Source organism: Marmota flaviventris, chromosome 6 (assembly GCF_047511675.1).
Source record: "Marmota flaviventris isolate mMarFla1 chromosome 6, mMarFla1.hap1, whole genome shotgun sequence".
NCBI lineage: Eukaryota > Metazoa > Chordata > Mammalia > Rodentia > Sciuridae > Marmota > Marmota flaviventris.
Genome location: NC_092503.1, coordinates 9,786,737 through 9,801,127, shown reverse-complemented (window position 1 = coordinate 9,801,127; position 14,391 = coordinate 9,786,737). Strand labels below are relative to the sequence as shown.

The 14,391-nt window shown below is 44.2% G+C and overlaps 1 protein-coding gene across 4 annotated transcripts in view; it reads left to right on the top strand.

The window, feature by feature from the left end:
- Positions 1–9,940, top strand: part of Arid1b (AT-rich interaction domain 1B) — a 413,649-nt gene extending 403,709 nt beyond the window's left edge. For all 4 annotated transcript variants that reach the window (XM_071612881.1, XM_027939394.3, XM_027939393.3 and 1 more), the window contains 3 exons: positions 232–1,015; positions 3,780–3,910; positions 5,717–9,940. In XM_071612881.1, coding sequence (XP_071468982.1) covers positions 232–1,015; positions 3,780–3,910; positions 5,717–7,438 — 2,637 coding nt within the window. In that variant the 3' untranslated portion in view covers positions 7,439–9,940. The remainder of the gene's footprint in view (positions 1–231; positions 1,016–3,779; positions 3,911–5,716) is intronic.
- The last annotated feature ends 4,451 nt before the right edge of the window (positions 9,941–14,391 follow it).

Sequence of the window (14,391 nt, the reverse complement as noted above, 5' to 3'; positions counted from 1 at the left end):
AAATTTCCAACATGTAAAAACAAACTTTGGAAACCCTCTTTGGAGTGTGTGACACAAGGCATTATGTGACATGGAACAGTCCCAAATTGTTAGTTCTCGTTATGTAGGAGCTTCCCATGTTCATCTTGAAATGAAGATTACCACCAGGTAATAACTGTTTTGCATAATTTGAGCGAGCGTGATTATACCTGTAAGAGCACACCACATGATCTGTCTTTATATGAATTTCAGAATTATAAACGCCACATGGATGGCATGTACGGGCCTCCAGCCAAGCGCCACGAGGGAGACATGTATAACATGCAGTATGGCAACCAGCAGCAAGAGATGTACAACCAGTATGGAAGTTCTTACTCTGGCCCCGACCGGAGGCCCCTTCAGGGCCAGTATCCATACGCCTACAACAGAGAGAGAATGCAGGGCCCAGGCCAGATGCAGCCCCACGGAATCCCGCCTCAGATGCTGGGCGGCCCCATGCAGGCCTCCTCCGGTGAAGGGCCTCAGCAGAACATGTGGGCAGCGCGTAACGATATGCCTTACCCCTACCCAAACAGGCAGGGCCCCGGCGGCCCTGCGCAGGCTCCCCCTTATCCAGGCATGAGCCGCACGGATGACTTGATGGTACCTGATCAGAGGATGAATCACGAGAGCCAGTGGCCTTCTCACGTCAGCCAGCGCCAGCCTTATATGTCATCCTCGGCCTCCATGCAGCCCATCACGCGCCCACCTCAGTCATCCTACCAGACACCACCGTCACTGCCAAACCATATCTCCAGGGCGCCCAGCCCGGCTTCCTTCCAGCGCTCCCTGGAGAATCGCATGTCTCCAAGCAAGTCTCCCTTTCTGCCCACCATGAAGATGCAGAAGGTCATGCCTACAGTCCCCACGTCCCAGGTCACTGGGCCACCCCCCCAGCCACCCCCAATCAGAAGGGAGATCACCTTTCCTCCTGGCTCAGTGGAAGCATCACAGCCAGTCCTGAAGCAAAGGCGAAAGATTACCTCAAAAGATATCGGTGAGAATTACAGAGATTTGTTCTGGAAATGAATTTCAGTTGAAGTCTAGAACTTTATTTTTTTTCCACATTGTTTTTATGAGTGCATTATCGTTGAACATAATGATGGGATTATTGCTACATATTCATATATGCACTCAATATAACCATATAATTTGGCCTAGAATTTTAATTTTAGTTGATGTAATTTTTGTTGATATTAGTAAGATAAGTTTTTTTAAAAATATGTATTTTTTTGTTTTATTTTGTTTATTTTTGTGTGGTGCTGAGGATCGAACCCAGTGCCTCGCACATGCCAGGCCAGCGCGCTACCTCTTGAGCCACAATCCCCAGCCCCTTAAGATAAGTTCTTGTGAGTGCAAATTATCAGAATGCTTTTATATAAGAGCAATAGTTGGAAACCATCCAAATTAAGACGGTGCTGGAGAAGAACTTGAGTTGATGTGGTATTTTTAGATGTGAATGTTGTGTGGAGATTAGAGCTTCAAATAGGAGGTCAGGGGCTGAAGTTGTGGCTCAGTGGCAGAGTGCATGCCTTGCACATGTGAGCAAGGCACTGGGTTCGATCCTTAGCACCACATAAAAATAAATCTTATAAAAAATAAATATTTTTATAAATATAATATTTATTTATTTATAAATATTATAAATAAATAAATAAGAGGTCAGGGAATCCTCAGTAATTCTATACTGCGTTTCAGGCTTAACAATTTGACATTAACCAAGCCACTTAATCCCTACATCATGTGCTAACAAACCCACTGTGAGGTCATGGAAATGCTAAGGGTGACCGTGAGAATTTGAAGGCATGCCACTCTGATTTGGTAACAACACTGTGAATTGCCATGGGGAAAAGCGGAGATGTGGCCGTCATCTGTAGATACGGTACCTGGAGCGGGCTGCTGTGTGCTCCGTGGACTTGACGTAATCTGCCCAGCACTGGCAGATGTGGCCCAGGGAGCTACTTCAGTTGAAGCTGATGTCACTTGTTCAGCCTTCAAGAGAGTGTAAATGCTCATTAGAGATCTGGAATGTCTGGGAGTACACAGTTTTTCTGCATTTATTTAACACAAGGGAAATAATAGATGTTGGTTGTATAAGAAAAAAATTTCAGAATCACCTGACTTAAATTATTTGTAGCAATTAGAAAATTGAAGATTCTAAATTAATGCATTAAAGATGTTTTTAGTCATTGGACATGAAGAAGATATATATGTAGAGAGAAAAAAGTAAGGCATTTTGATATCTGAGGGCATCACATGGGGAGAGAAAATGCAGACACTTTCACACCATTTTTTATATAGAAATATATATAAATACAATGTGTGCATATGTATGTTTAAATAAACATTTATTATTGTTTAACAATTCTTAGTATATGTTATATAAGTACTTGTCTGAAGCCTAGGGAAAAATGTTCTTTTTTTTTTTTTTTTTGATAACAGGGATTGAACCCAGGGGTGCTATACCAGCTATATCCCCTGCCCTGGTGGTTTGTTTGTTTGTTTTTGGTTTGGGGGGTTTGTGGGGGTTTTTTTGTGTGTGTATGTGTGAGAGAGAGAGAGACAGACAGATATGGTCTTGCTGAGTTGCTTAGGGCCTTGCTAAGTGGCTGAGGCTATCCTTAGAACTCATGATCCTCCTGTCTCAGTCTCCTGAGTTGCTTATTCCTTATTTAAAAAAAAAAAAAAAAAGTTTGACTTTTCTAATGTAAAAGTACTATATGACTATCTATCTTAGAAAGTTTGAAAAATAGAATTAAAATAAAGGAGGAGGGTTGGGGTTGTAGCTCAGTGGTAGTAGAGCTCTTGTCTAGCACATGTGAGGCACTGGGTTCACTCTTTGGCACTGCATAAAAATAAAGGTATTTTGTCCATCTACAGCTTAAAACATTTTTTTAAATAAAATAAAGGAGGAACAAGTTCAGGGCCCTCCCCCATGACACAGTACTATGGGTGCCCAGAAACCCCCTCCTACCCTCCTAGCTGTGGCTCAGGCCCCTCAGGTAGAACAGGTCTCCTCCTGAGTCCTGGTCTCCCACCATGCTCTCCTGCAGGGCCTCCTGAGCAGCTCCCATTGAAAAGTAATGGGTCCATTCTCCAGCCCCATCATAGGCAAATCTTATAATTCTTTATCTAATCACTTTATTTCTTCAGGAACAGGAATAAGGAAAACAAGAAAAAATACAGCCCTTTTATTTCCATTCCTTGGTTCAGAGCACACTCTGAAATCTAACCATCAAAGTGCTGATATTTGCCAGCAGCATGTTCTTGAGCAGGAGCTCAAAAGTAGAAGAAGACAGCATGGGGAAATCAAGACTTTGTATCTGAGGATGTGCTATTTGGGATTTAAATTTTCCTTTTGTGTCCTGCATACTTACCAGCCTTCCAGAGCATTTGTGAGTGAAGAATGCAAAAGAAGACAGGAGCACTTCCGGGCCCATTCTTACTAGAAACCAATGCATCCTTACAGACTGTTAGGTGGTAAAATACCCGAGATGAGAAAGGACCCTGTGCCTAGCCCAGCCATCCTCGCTAGCAGTGGTCCGCGTTTCACCATCAAAACAACAAAAAGATCTTAGACAACAGACATTTCTTAGCACAACCTGTCACCTCCATTTAAACTTAGAAGAGGGGCATGTTCAACTCTCAGAGCATCTGTTTAACCCGGTGCTCCACTTCTTTCCTCTCGTTCTTTTGTTACTTTCTGCCCTTTCATTCATAGAGTTCATTTTACTGATATCCTTGTTCTTTCCTGTTTTCAGTTACCCCTGAGGCATGGCGTGTGATGATGTCCCTTAAATCAGGGCTTTTGGCTGAAAGTACTTGGGCTCTGGACACTATCAACATCCTTCTCTATGATGACAGCACGGTTGCTACTTTCAATCTCTCCCAGGTGAGCAAGCTGGCACCAGTCCAGCCAGTGGCCAGATTAGAGTGTTGGGAAATGAAGTCCAGTCGTGCAACACACCTGATCTGATGCCCAGGTTGATTGGTAGTGATCAGCTAACCTCTCTAATCATTGTAGTCATAAATCGACATTGATCAATATGTAGCTGCCTGAGAATGTGATCTGCATTGATACTCATTTCAGTTAGGTGATACACATACATACCTGTGCTTCTCAGGAAAACAGTGACTGTGGGTGGGGGGTGTGGCCAAGTTAAATCTGTAGGTGAATGTTAGCAGGCCAAAGGGAATATTAGTCAAAAATGTATGAAGTATATAGAAGTAGAGAGGAGGTCAGTGAACCCCACCACCCTACCCTACATCCAGCTGGAAATGTCATGGTCTTGTGGCCAAACCTCTGTCTAGGTCTATGCCTTTATTCTGCGTCTTCCCAGGTTATTCTGAAGCAGTCCTTTCACCTTTAAGAATGAGCCTCGCCAGCCGGTGCGCTGCTGGAAGCTGGGCGGGAGGCAGCTGGATGGGGGGAGCTGAGGATGGGCCCTTCTCCCTGGAGCGCATGAGGAATGCTCTGCTTTCTGTTGAAAACAGAGCACTTTCCTTGCTTCCACTGAAATAAGACCATCCTCTCCCACCTCCCCTTTCTTCTTTCATATATTCCTCAATGTAATGTGGCCCAGAAGGGTGATTTTTCAGTTGATAGAAAGAGGTTAATAAGGTCTTAAATGTCACACAAAGTCTCTTTTAAAAGAAAATAAATATTTTAAAATATATCTGGCCTTCACTAGAGTAATTAACTTTCATCCTTATAATACGTGAGCTGTGCTGGTCACATGTTCTCACACTCAGGACCTCTTTCTTAACTTCCCCTTCTCCCCAGGGGAAAAGTAAGCTTCACTTATCCAGACTCCTACCTGGAAATGGTTTCTCTGGGACCCTGAAAGCAAGTACTGTGCCAGAGTCGGTGCTTCTCACCCACTTTCCAAAAGACACTGCCGGCAAACAGGACAGTGTGGTGATGCCGGTGTCTGTCAGGAGAGAGCCCTTGTTATTATGACCTACTTCTTGGAGGGCCCTCGTCTGGCAGGGCCGGCAGTGGGGTCCCGGAGTCCTGGTTTGCCCTCCATGGCTCAGGGGCTCACAGGAATTGCAGCTTGCTCTCACAATTGGTGGCTCTCTCCTAGTGGCTTTTGTCTTTCAGCTTGAGCTGTGACGAACTGAAATGTAAAATTGCATTTTATGAAACATTTTAATTCATTTATCAAAGACTAAATTGATTTGTTTCTAATTTTCAGTGTTTATGAGCTACTACATAGTTGAAATTATCTTCTCTAAAGGATACACAGTGAATATAAATTAGGGTAACCTATGGCACCTGAGACAAAAATGACCATAAAATCCTAAGAATAATAACCATAAAAATCCCAACAAGCAAGTCTCAGATAAATAATAGAAGAGAACGAGTCACTTTGGGTGAAAGAGCCTATAAAATCCACATTCCTACTCTTCTAATAATGAGTGTGCTGTATCTAAACCAGGTGGATAAAGAAGAGCCGAGCGCGCCCTCATTGATGACATTAGCAATGTGGAGCAAGAAGTCAGGTTCAGGTTGGGGGAGTTGAAAGTCAGCAGCAACGGGAGGCGTGCCTGTGTTGGCTTGGTTCACGATGTGGGGTTTGGGAAGTTCACCCAGCACACGTGTGGTCCAACCCAGCCAGAAAGGTGGTCCCAGGGTTTCACCCCTCCAGTCACAGCTGATGTCATGACTGTATCTCTTCTCTCTCCTCTCCTCTAGTTGTCTGGATTTCTTGAACTTTTAGTAGAATACTTTAGAAAATGCCTGATTGACATTTTTGGAATTCTCATGGAGTATGAAGTGGGAGACCCCAGCCAGAAAGCACTCGGTCACAGTGCAGTGAAGGGAGAGGACAGCCAGTCCCTGGCAGAAGATTCTGGGAAAGAGGAGGAAGACACTGAGGGTCTCGAGGAGGAGGAGGACGAGGAGGAAGAGGAGGAAGACATCGAAAAGGTGGAGTCGGAGGCAAAGAGCAGTGCCACCCTCGCTGCCCCAGACACCACTACAGCCCCCAAAGAGAAGCCCAGACAGGCCAGTAAGTTTGACAAGCTGCCCATAAAGATTGTCAAGAAGAACAACCTGTTTGTGGTGGACCGCTCTGACCGGCTGGGCCGCGTGCAGGAGTTCAGCAGCGGGCTTCTGCACTGGCAGCTGGGGGGCGGTGACACCACGGAGCACATCCAGACCCACTTTGAGAGTAAGATGGAGATTCCTCCTCGCAGGCGCCCACCTCCCCCTTTAAGCTCCACAGGTAGAAAGAAAGAGCCAGAAGGCAAAGGTGATTCTGAAGAGCAGCCAGAGAAAAGCATCATAGCCACCATCGATGATGTCCTGTCTGCTCGGCCGGGGGCCTTGCCTGAAGAAGCAAACCCTGGACCCCAGACAGAAAGCAGCAAGTTTCCCTTTGGTATACAGCAGGCCAAAAGCCACCGGAACATCAGGCTGCTGGAAGATGAGCCCAGGAGCCGGGACGAGACCCCACTGTGCACCATCGCACACTGGCAAGACTCGCTGGCCAGGCGCTGCATCTGCGTGTCCAACATCGTGCGCAGCTTGTCTTTCGTGCCTGGCAACGACGCTGAGATGTCCAAACATCCGGGCTTGGTGCTGATCCTGGGGAAGCTGATTCTTCTTCACCACGAGCATCCAGAGAGAAAACGAGCGCCGCAGACCTACGAGAAGGAGGAGGACGAGGACAAGGGGGTGGCCTGCAGCAAAGATGAGTGGTGGTGGGACTGCCTGGAGGTCTTGCGGGACAACACACTGGTCACATTGGCCAACATCTCGGGGCAGCTAGACTTGTCCGCTTACACGGAAAGCATCTGCTTGCCGATCCTGGATGGCTTGCTGCACTGGATGGTGTGCCCATCTGCAGAGGCGCAAGACCCCTTTCCCACAGTGGGACCCAACTCGGTCCTGTCGCCTCAAAGACTTGTGCTGGAGACCCTCTGTAAGCTCAGCATCCAGGACAATAACGTGGACCTCATCTTGGCCACGCCTCCATTTAGTCGTCAGGAGAAATTCTATGCTACGTTAGTTAGGTACGTTGGGGATCGCAAAAACCCAGTCTGTCGAGAAATGTCCATGGCGCTTTTATCGAACCTTGCCCAGGGGGATGCGCTAGCAGCAAGGGCAATAGCTGTGCAGAAGGGAAGCATTGGGAACTTGATAAGCTTCCTGGAGGACGGGGTCACGATGGCGCAGTACCAGCAGAGCCAGCATAACCTCATACACATGCAGCCCCCGCCTCTGGAACCACCTAGCGTAGACATGATGTGCAGGGCGGCCAAGGCTTTACTGGCCATGGCCAGAGTGGACGAGAACCGCTCGGAATTCCTTTTGCACGAGGGTCGGTTGCTGGATATCTCGATATCAGCTGTCCTGAACTCTCTGGTTGCATCTGTCATCTGTGATGTACTATTTCAGATTGGGCAGTTATGACATAGTGAGAAGGCAAGCATGTGTGAGTGAAGATTAGAGCGTCACATATAACTGGCTGTTTTCTGTTCTTGTTTATCCAGCGTAGGAAGAAGGAAAAGAAAATCTTTGCTCCTCTGCCCCGTTCACTATTTACCAATTGGGAATTAAATAATTAATTTGAACAGTTATAAAATTAATATTTGCTGTCTGTGTGTATAAGTACATCCTTTGGGGTTTTTTATTTCTTTTTTTTTTTTAACCAAAGTTGCTGTCTAGTGCATTCAAAGGTCACATTTTGTTTTTCATAGATTCTCTCTTTAATGTTCTTTTTTCCATGTTGTATTGCATTTTTGGGGAAGCAAATTGACTTTAAAGAAAAACGTTTTGGCAAAAGATGCTAAAATGGGAGAATTTCACCACACTGAGTCAAAAAGGTGAAAAATTATTAGTTTCCTATGTATTTTATTCTTCAGAGAATGTTAAAAAAAAAAAAAAAAAAAAAAAAAGTTGCATCCCATCACCCAAAGCTCTGTGCAATAGAAACTTCTAGAGATATAGGTATAGGGGCTCAAGGAGGCGTGTCAGTCAGTAGTCAGAACTATGAATGATACTGGTTTCTCCACAGTAAGATGGTTACATTAGGCTAGGAGCAAAAACAATGTCTTTTAAGTTAGGATTGAAAATACATACCTGATAGCGATCAATGAAAATTGCTTCCTCACCACTACCGCCATGTCTGCTGTCTGTCGTTTGGACCCCCACATGACAGTTCTTCACAATTCCTTTAATCATTTTTTAAATATTTTTTTTTACTGCCTATGGGCTGTGATGTATATAGAAGTTGTACATTAAACATACCCTCACTTTTTTTTTCTTTTTTTTTTTTTTTTTTTTTAGTACAAAGTTTTTAGTTTCTTTTTCATGATGTGGTAACTACGAAGTGATGGTAGATTTAAATAATTTTTTATTTTTATTTTATATATTTTTTCATTAGGGCCATATCTCCAAAAATAAAAAAGAAACAAAAAACACAAAAAACAAAAACAAACAAAAAAAAAGAGGGTAATGTACAAGTTTCTGTATGTATAAAGCCATGCTCTGTTTCGAGAGAGCAGCTGATCACAATTTGCTTCATGAATCAAGGTGTGGAAATGGTTGCATATGGATTGATTTAGAAATGGTTACCAGTACAGACAAAAGAAAAAATACAACTAAAAGGAAGAAACACAACTTCAAAGATTTTTCAGTGATGAGAATCCACATTTGTATTTCAAGATAATGTAGTTAAAAAAAAAAAAAAAGAAAAAAACTTGATGTAAATTCCTCCTTTTCCTCTGGCTTAATGAATATCATTTATTCAGTATAAAATCTTTATATGTTCCACATGTTAAGAATAAATGTACATTAAATCTTGTTAAGCACTGTGATGGGTGTTCTTGAATACTGTTCTAGTTTCCTTAAAGTGGCTTCATAGTGACGGGTTATTTACAGGAAATAGGGGAAATACAGCAGCATCCTCAAATGACAAAGCCCTGAGGTCTGAAGGCACCTTTCGAGGGTTACCTACTCTAGAGTGGGGAGCAACACTTCAATTTTCTCAAATTATTTAGCTAATTAGTCTTTCTTTGAAGCAATTAACTCTGACATTGAGGTATGATAATTTTCAATATAGATGGGAAGTGGCCGCCAACCCACTGGAGGTGAGAACTCCAAAGCTGACTGGCCTGAAATGTAACACTCTGCCTTTCACTAGTCCATCGTAATTTTAATCAAAGTTCAGTCTATCCCATGTTTCTTCTGTGTGCCTCAAAGTTATTTTGCATTTAGTTTACTCCACCGTGTATAATATTTATATTGTGCAATGTTAAAAAGAATATGTTATATTGTATGTGGTGTACATAGTGCAAAGTGATTATTTCTATTTCAGGGCATATTATTATTCTCATAGTCCTTCCTACCTGGTGCACAGTAGCTCTTTAATACTCGTCAGTTCTAATTTAAACTTTTTCTCCAGGGGTCGTTGACTGTTATTGTATAACAATCAATTTCTCTGAAACTACTACAGAGTCATCCTGTTAGTGGACCCCTGCTTCTTCTGGCTCTACCTCTCACCCCTCTTCTAGTCACAGTGTACTCCACACTCCCAGTCTCTGACACATCTGCTTTCCTGGTTCACATTACCCACAGTAACATATGGGAGAGTTAGACAGGAGCACGCAGTCAGAATCAGTGTAAGACATGACTCTGTAGTCATGAGGAAAAAAAAATAAGAATTTTTTCCTGCAAGCAGTCTCATCTGTCAACTCCCACATTACTTAGTCAAACAGTCTTCTTACATAACAATGCAGCCAAATATATGTTGAATTAAAAACCCATTTATAATTCTACTTTAAATACAGCTGCTTGCTAAAAACAGATTTTAGTGCTCCGAGCTTAAAACATGGAGATTTGTAAGATGGAATTCAATATGATTCTAATTCGTCTCATAGTGTATGAATAAAAGGTGTATTTCGTGAACTCTGAGTTATCTAATGTCCCAATTCTCTAGTCAATCAGAAGAGTAAGATCATAGACTATGAATGTTGTGCTTTGAGTTGTAGCCAGTGCCCAGAGTCCGACCATTGAGCAGCTTGTGGGCACAGGCCAACATGCAGCGCAGTCTCTAGGCTCCTCCAGGAAGATTCTAGCATCCTTTCTCCACTCTCACCCCAGAATCAAGACTCACAGAAGCCCATGAAGAATTGCAGCCTGCTTGAAATCATCTTGCCTATAAACTGAGTTATTGCTTTGTCCTAAAAATTAGTTGTTTTTTTTTCTATGAGGCTTTTCAGAAACTTACAGGATGCCCATACTTTAAATGTGTACCAAAAAAAAAAAAAAAAAAAAAGATAAAAATAAAGGTGCAAAGAAAGTTTAGTATTTTGGAATGGTGCTATAAAGTTGAATCTGTTGGTATTTGAGTGAATTTTTTTAATGTCACATAAATGATACTATGGGGTGGCATCTGCTCAGAAATAGCTACTTGGAGTGTTTGGTTTGAGAAGGAAGCAGAATCGGTTTTTACTGATGAGTGTGGCCTGTCTGAAGATTGTAAACTTTAAAAATCGTAGTGGAGAATGCTTTTTTCCTAGTGGAGGGGGCAGTTGACACAGCATGAACTCTGCTGCTCTAATACAAGGCATGCTGCTTCCACTGCGAAAGCCTCCCTTTCCAAAACTGCCGAAAGTTTTTCGTCTCCTCTCAGATGACATGTGCCAGTTCCCCTTTCTGTTCCCCTATGAGGAATGAAGAAAGCATTACAAATGAGCCACAATGGAGGCCAGACAACCCATTGCTTTTGGGTGGGCTGAGGTCTCTTTCTGGGAGCCCAGTGCCTGGGGCCATCACCCTGTGCCCCTGGCGCACCCAGGAGAACTTGGAAGTAAACTTTAACTTAATGCTTAGGCAAGTTTCTCAAAACTAGTAAATATTTCTGGTAGTGTACATCTGCTAAGGCCACACGTCATTCATTAATTCAGCAGAGGTACTGAGCACATACCAGGTGCCCTTCTCTGTCCAGGCTCTCAGGAGTCACCAGTGGATAATGGCCTTGGTTTAACTGCATTTCCATCTTTCACATCAGACAGTCATAGAAATGTACAAGTCTGCTCAATGCAGTTTGCTTCCAAAACAATACCCGCTGCACTTTGGCATTGATAACGGGCTTTGCTGTTGGACACACAGGGTGGCCTGGAGACCTCCCTGTGTGCCCTGCAGATGACTCTGAGGCCCCTGCCAGCTCTGAAAGTTCCCTGCTCAGTCTCCCCTAAGGGGCCTAGGAGTTTGACAGTGGAGGGAGAAACAGCAGTCCCCCATACAAAGCTCTGGAGCCGCTGCATCAAGTGCACAGCCCTCTGCAATGCCAGGCTCCAACTTCCCATGTAACTCCCTACTGGGTTTAAAAATGGGAACTTGGAGAGTGAGTCGGGAGTGGGGGAGATCATCACATGTATGAACAAATGCGACTTTTTCTCCAATCTGACTTCAGGCACTTGAAGGCTTACCCCAGCTTTCTCCAGTCATTCTAGGAAACAAAAGAGATCTCAAAACAACCCTGTGTCCTGTCCCGAGGGCACTCCATAACCCATCGTACCACACTGGAGAGGAAAAGTGGCCTGCGGGCAGGAGGCTCGCTAACCCCAAACATCTCCTGACTTAAGTAGCCTGGAACATTTTTTTTTTAATATATATATAATTCTTATAAACATGCTGCAGAGCTTTGGACAACACTGGCTAGCCAGAGAGCATGTCGGACTTTCCCCCTAAATGTCCACGTTCCTTGCATTCATTTCTCAAAGTGAAAGATGTTCTCACTGAAGAAGAGTGTCACTGTGACCTTGAGCAAGGTATTTAAATTCTTGAACCTGTTTCCTCGCCTGCAATGGTCTAACCCCCACCTCACAGGATTGACAAGATTAAATGAGACAGTACAGGTAAAAGCCTTACAATTACTGAGTGTGCGTTAGTCCTAATGTACTTACACACACATGGTTCCTTTGTCTGCTGCTCTAACGTGTTTTGCATGTTTTAAAAGTAAGGCCTGAGAGAATATCGTGAGCTTTGTCATTTGGGGTGTTCTGGGGAATGCCATGCCTAGCCTGTTGCTCACCTGTGTTCAGTGCCAAGGGTGATTCTGATGCTTTTTTATTGAATGTCAGTTTGGGATGTCAGACATCCAGGGACGGGGCAGACCCCCCCCCCCCCTTTTTGATATACCTGGGGGAAGCTAGTCTGAAATTCAATCATGCAATAAGTTTGTGCTGCGCCCCCCCCCCCCCCAGGAAAGGTCAAATACGACAGTGACTGGTCACGATGTTTGACGTCATACTCCTTTTCCTCTGATACACACAGCAGAGAGCTTGCCTAGAAACAAGGTGTCCATCTTCACACTCAGCTGAGAGGCACCATAGTTCCAGAACTGTAGAGTTGAGTCCAGGCCTCTCTGTTTGAGCGCAAGCATAAGGTCAAGGAAGGAGTGGAGACTGAGCTTTGCTCTTCCACCCAAGGTTGGCTCTTAGCTGGCCTGGGATCTGAATATTCTACAAACCACGTTTTCCCAAAGAATAAAGGAACTATAAGATAGATACAGCTCCTTAAAGATATCCTTCACCAAACGCATACTTCCAAAAGCAACAACCATAGCATCCACACCAATGCCTCCTGGTAAGTGGTGATCACTTTTTTTTGCACTTCAAGGAGTAGCATAGCTTCTAGTTGTTCACCACAGAAGCCTTGATACAGAACCCTGTCCTGTCCACCATTCAAAAAGAGTTGCAGAGGCCTGCATACCAAGTCATGTGCTGAGCTGGCCCCGAACTGACCAGAATATGTATGTGCCCACAGCCTGTCACAAACCCCAGAGGAGACCAGGGGCTTCCAATGGTATATAGTGACCACAAATCAGAGGAAGAGCTTAGATGTAATGTCACATGCTCACTATGTATCTGCACCTCTATTAAAATGTCAATGTAAATCAAACCAAAATTAGAATCCAGACAATGTTCTGGCCTTCCAAGGGTCTCCTCTCATTATTGCCTTTATAATCTTCAAGCCCTTCACCCATGTGTTTTGTGTTGAGAAAGATTATTGGAGCTGAGGGTGCAGCTCAGTACAGAGCACTTGCCAAGCCTGTGTGAGGCCCTGGGTTCCAGCCCCAGGGCAAGCAGCTCACGGCGCACCCCTCAGACCTACAGCCTTCCTCAGTCTCCCTTCTCATTCTAAGCCACGCAGTGCGTACAAAGGGTGAACAGTGTGGGCTTGAGTCCCTAGTGGACACAGGCAGTCTACCAAGACCCTGATTCCCAAGGCATGCCAGACAAATTATTTCCCCACAAGAAACTTCAAATACACCACAAAACCTTCACTGGAATTTAAATTTCTTCACAACAAAGTACTTGGGGCCCGTGATACTCTGAGAAATTAAGAGTTCAGCAACAACCAAGCCCTAGCTGTGTTCACGGCTGAGTCTAGTCATCCTGGGGGGCCCATCACTAGGAACGGCATGCCACCGACAGGCACCAAGTCACTCTCGTCCTGGAAGCTCTGGCCAGGGCTACTGGAGCATTCTGCCTGATGAACGACCGCTGACATCCTAGTGGACAACCCTTAGGGTTCTGATTTTATAGTATCTTCCTTTCTTGCTTTTTATTCACTCACTGTGATTTAGAAGAGGACACCTGAGGAATGACAAGTGACAAGGACATAGGATGCCGTTGCTTATATTTGGTTCATGACTTCTGAAAATGCTGGTCCCATGCAAGAGGTTATTTGTGCCCATGGAACCATGAAAATAAAAATAAACAAACCCTAATAGACCTAATGGCAGGGGAGTGACGTGGTATATCTCACATGTTTAGGATGAATCCACTTGGCATGATTTTTTTAAAAATCACCCATAAGTGCCATGCTTGTGTTGTTGGTTCCGTGTGTTTTTCACCAAATGGTGTGAACATATGGCCGGTACTTCTCTTGGCCATAAGATCTGAAAGGAGAAGGCTCCTGATGGCAAAGAGCCACTGTGATTTATCGAGATGAGTTTCCGTTCCCGGGGAGCCGTTGCAAAGGCTCTGCAGCCAGCTTTTTCCTGTGCCATTCCCTTTCCCCACGTTGAACATTCCGTGGCTGCTACGGTAGTGACGGGAGATTGGAATGCATCTTGGAAAAAAAAAAATCAGGTTTTGTTAATTAGTGAAAGTTTATCTTGGTGGGGCTCTTGTTTTCAAAAATTAAATTTGATGTATTAGCTTGGGGACTCCGAGTGCTGAGCAATCAAGCCTTGATATAAACTGGCATCTCTTCCCACCCACCCAGAATCTGTCTTTAATGGCTGCTGTTAAATGGTGAAATTTGTCAGTGCCTGTAAATTGTGCAGTCTGATGCTCGTGGGGGGGTGGATTACGAGCTTGCATTTTTGGAGAGCACCTCTGCTCCAGGCC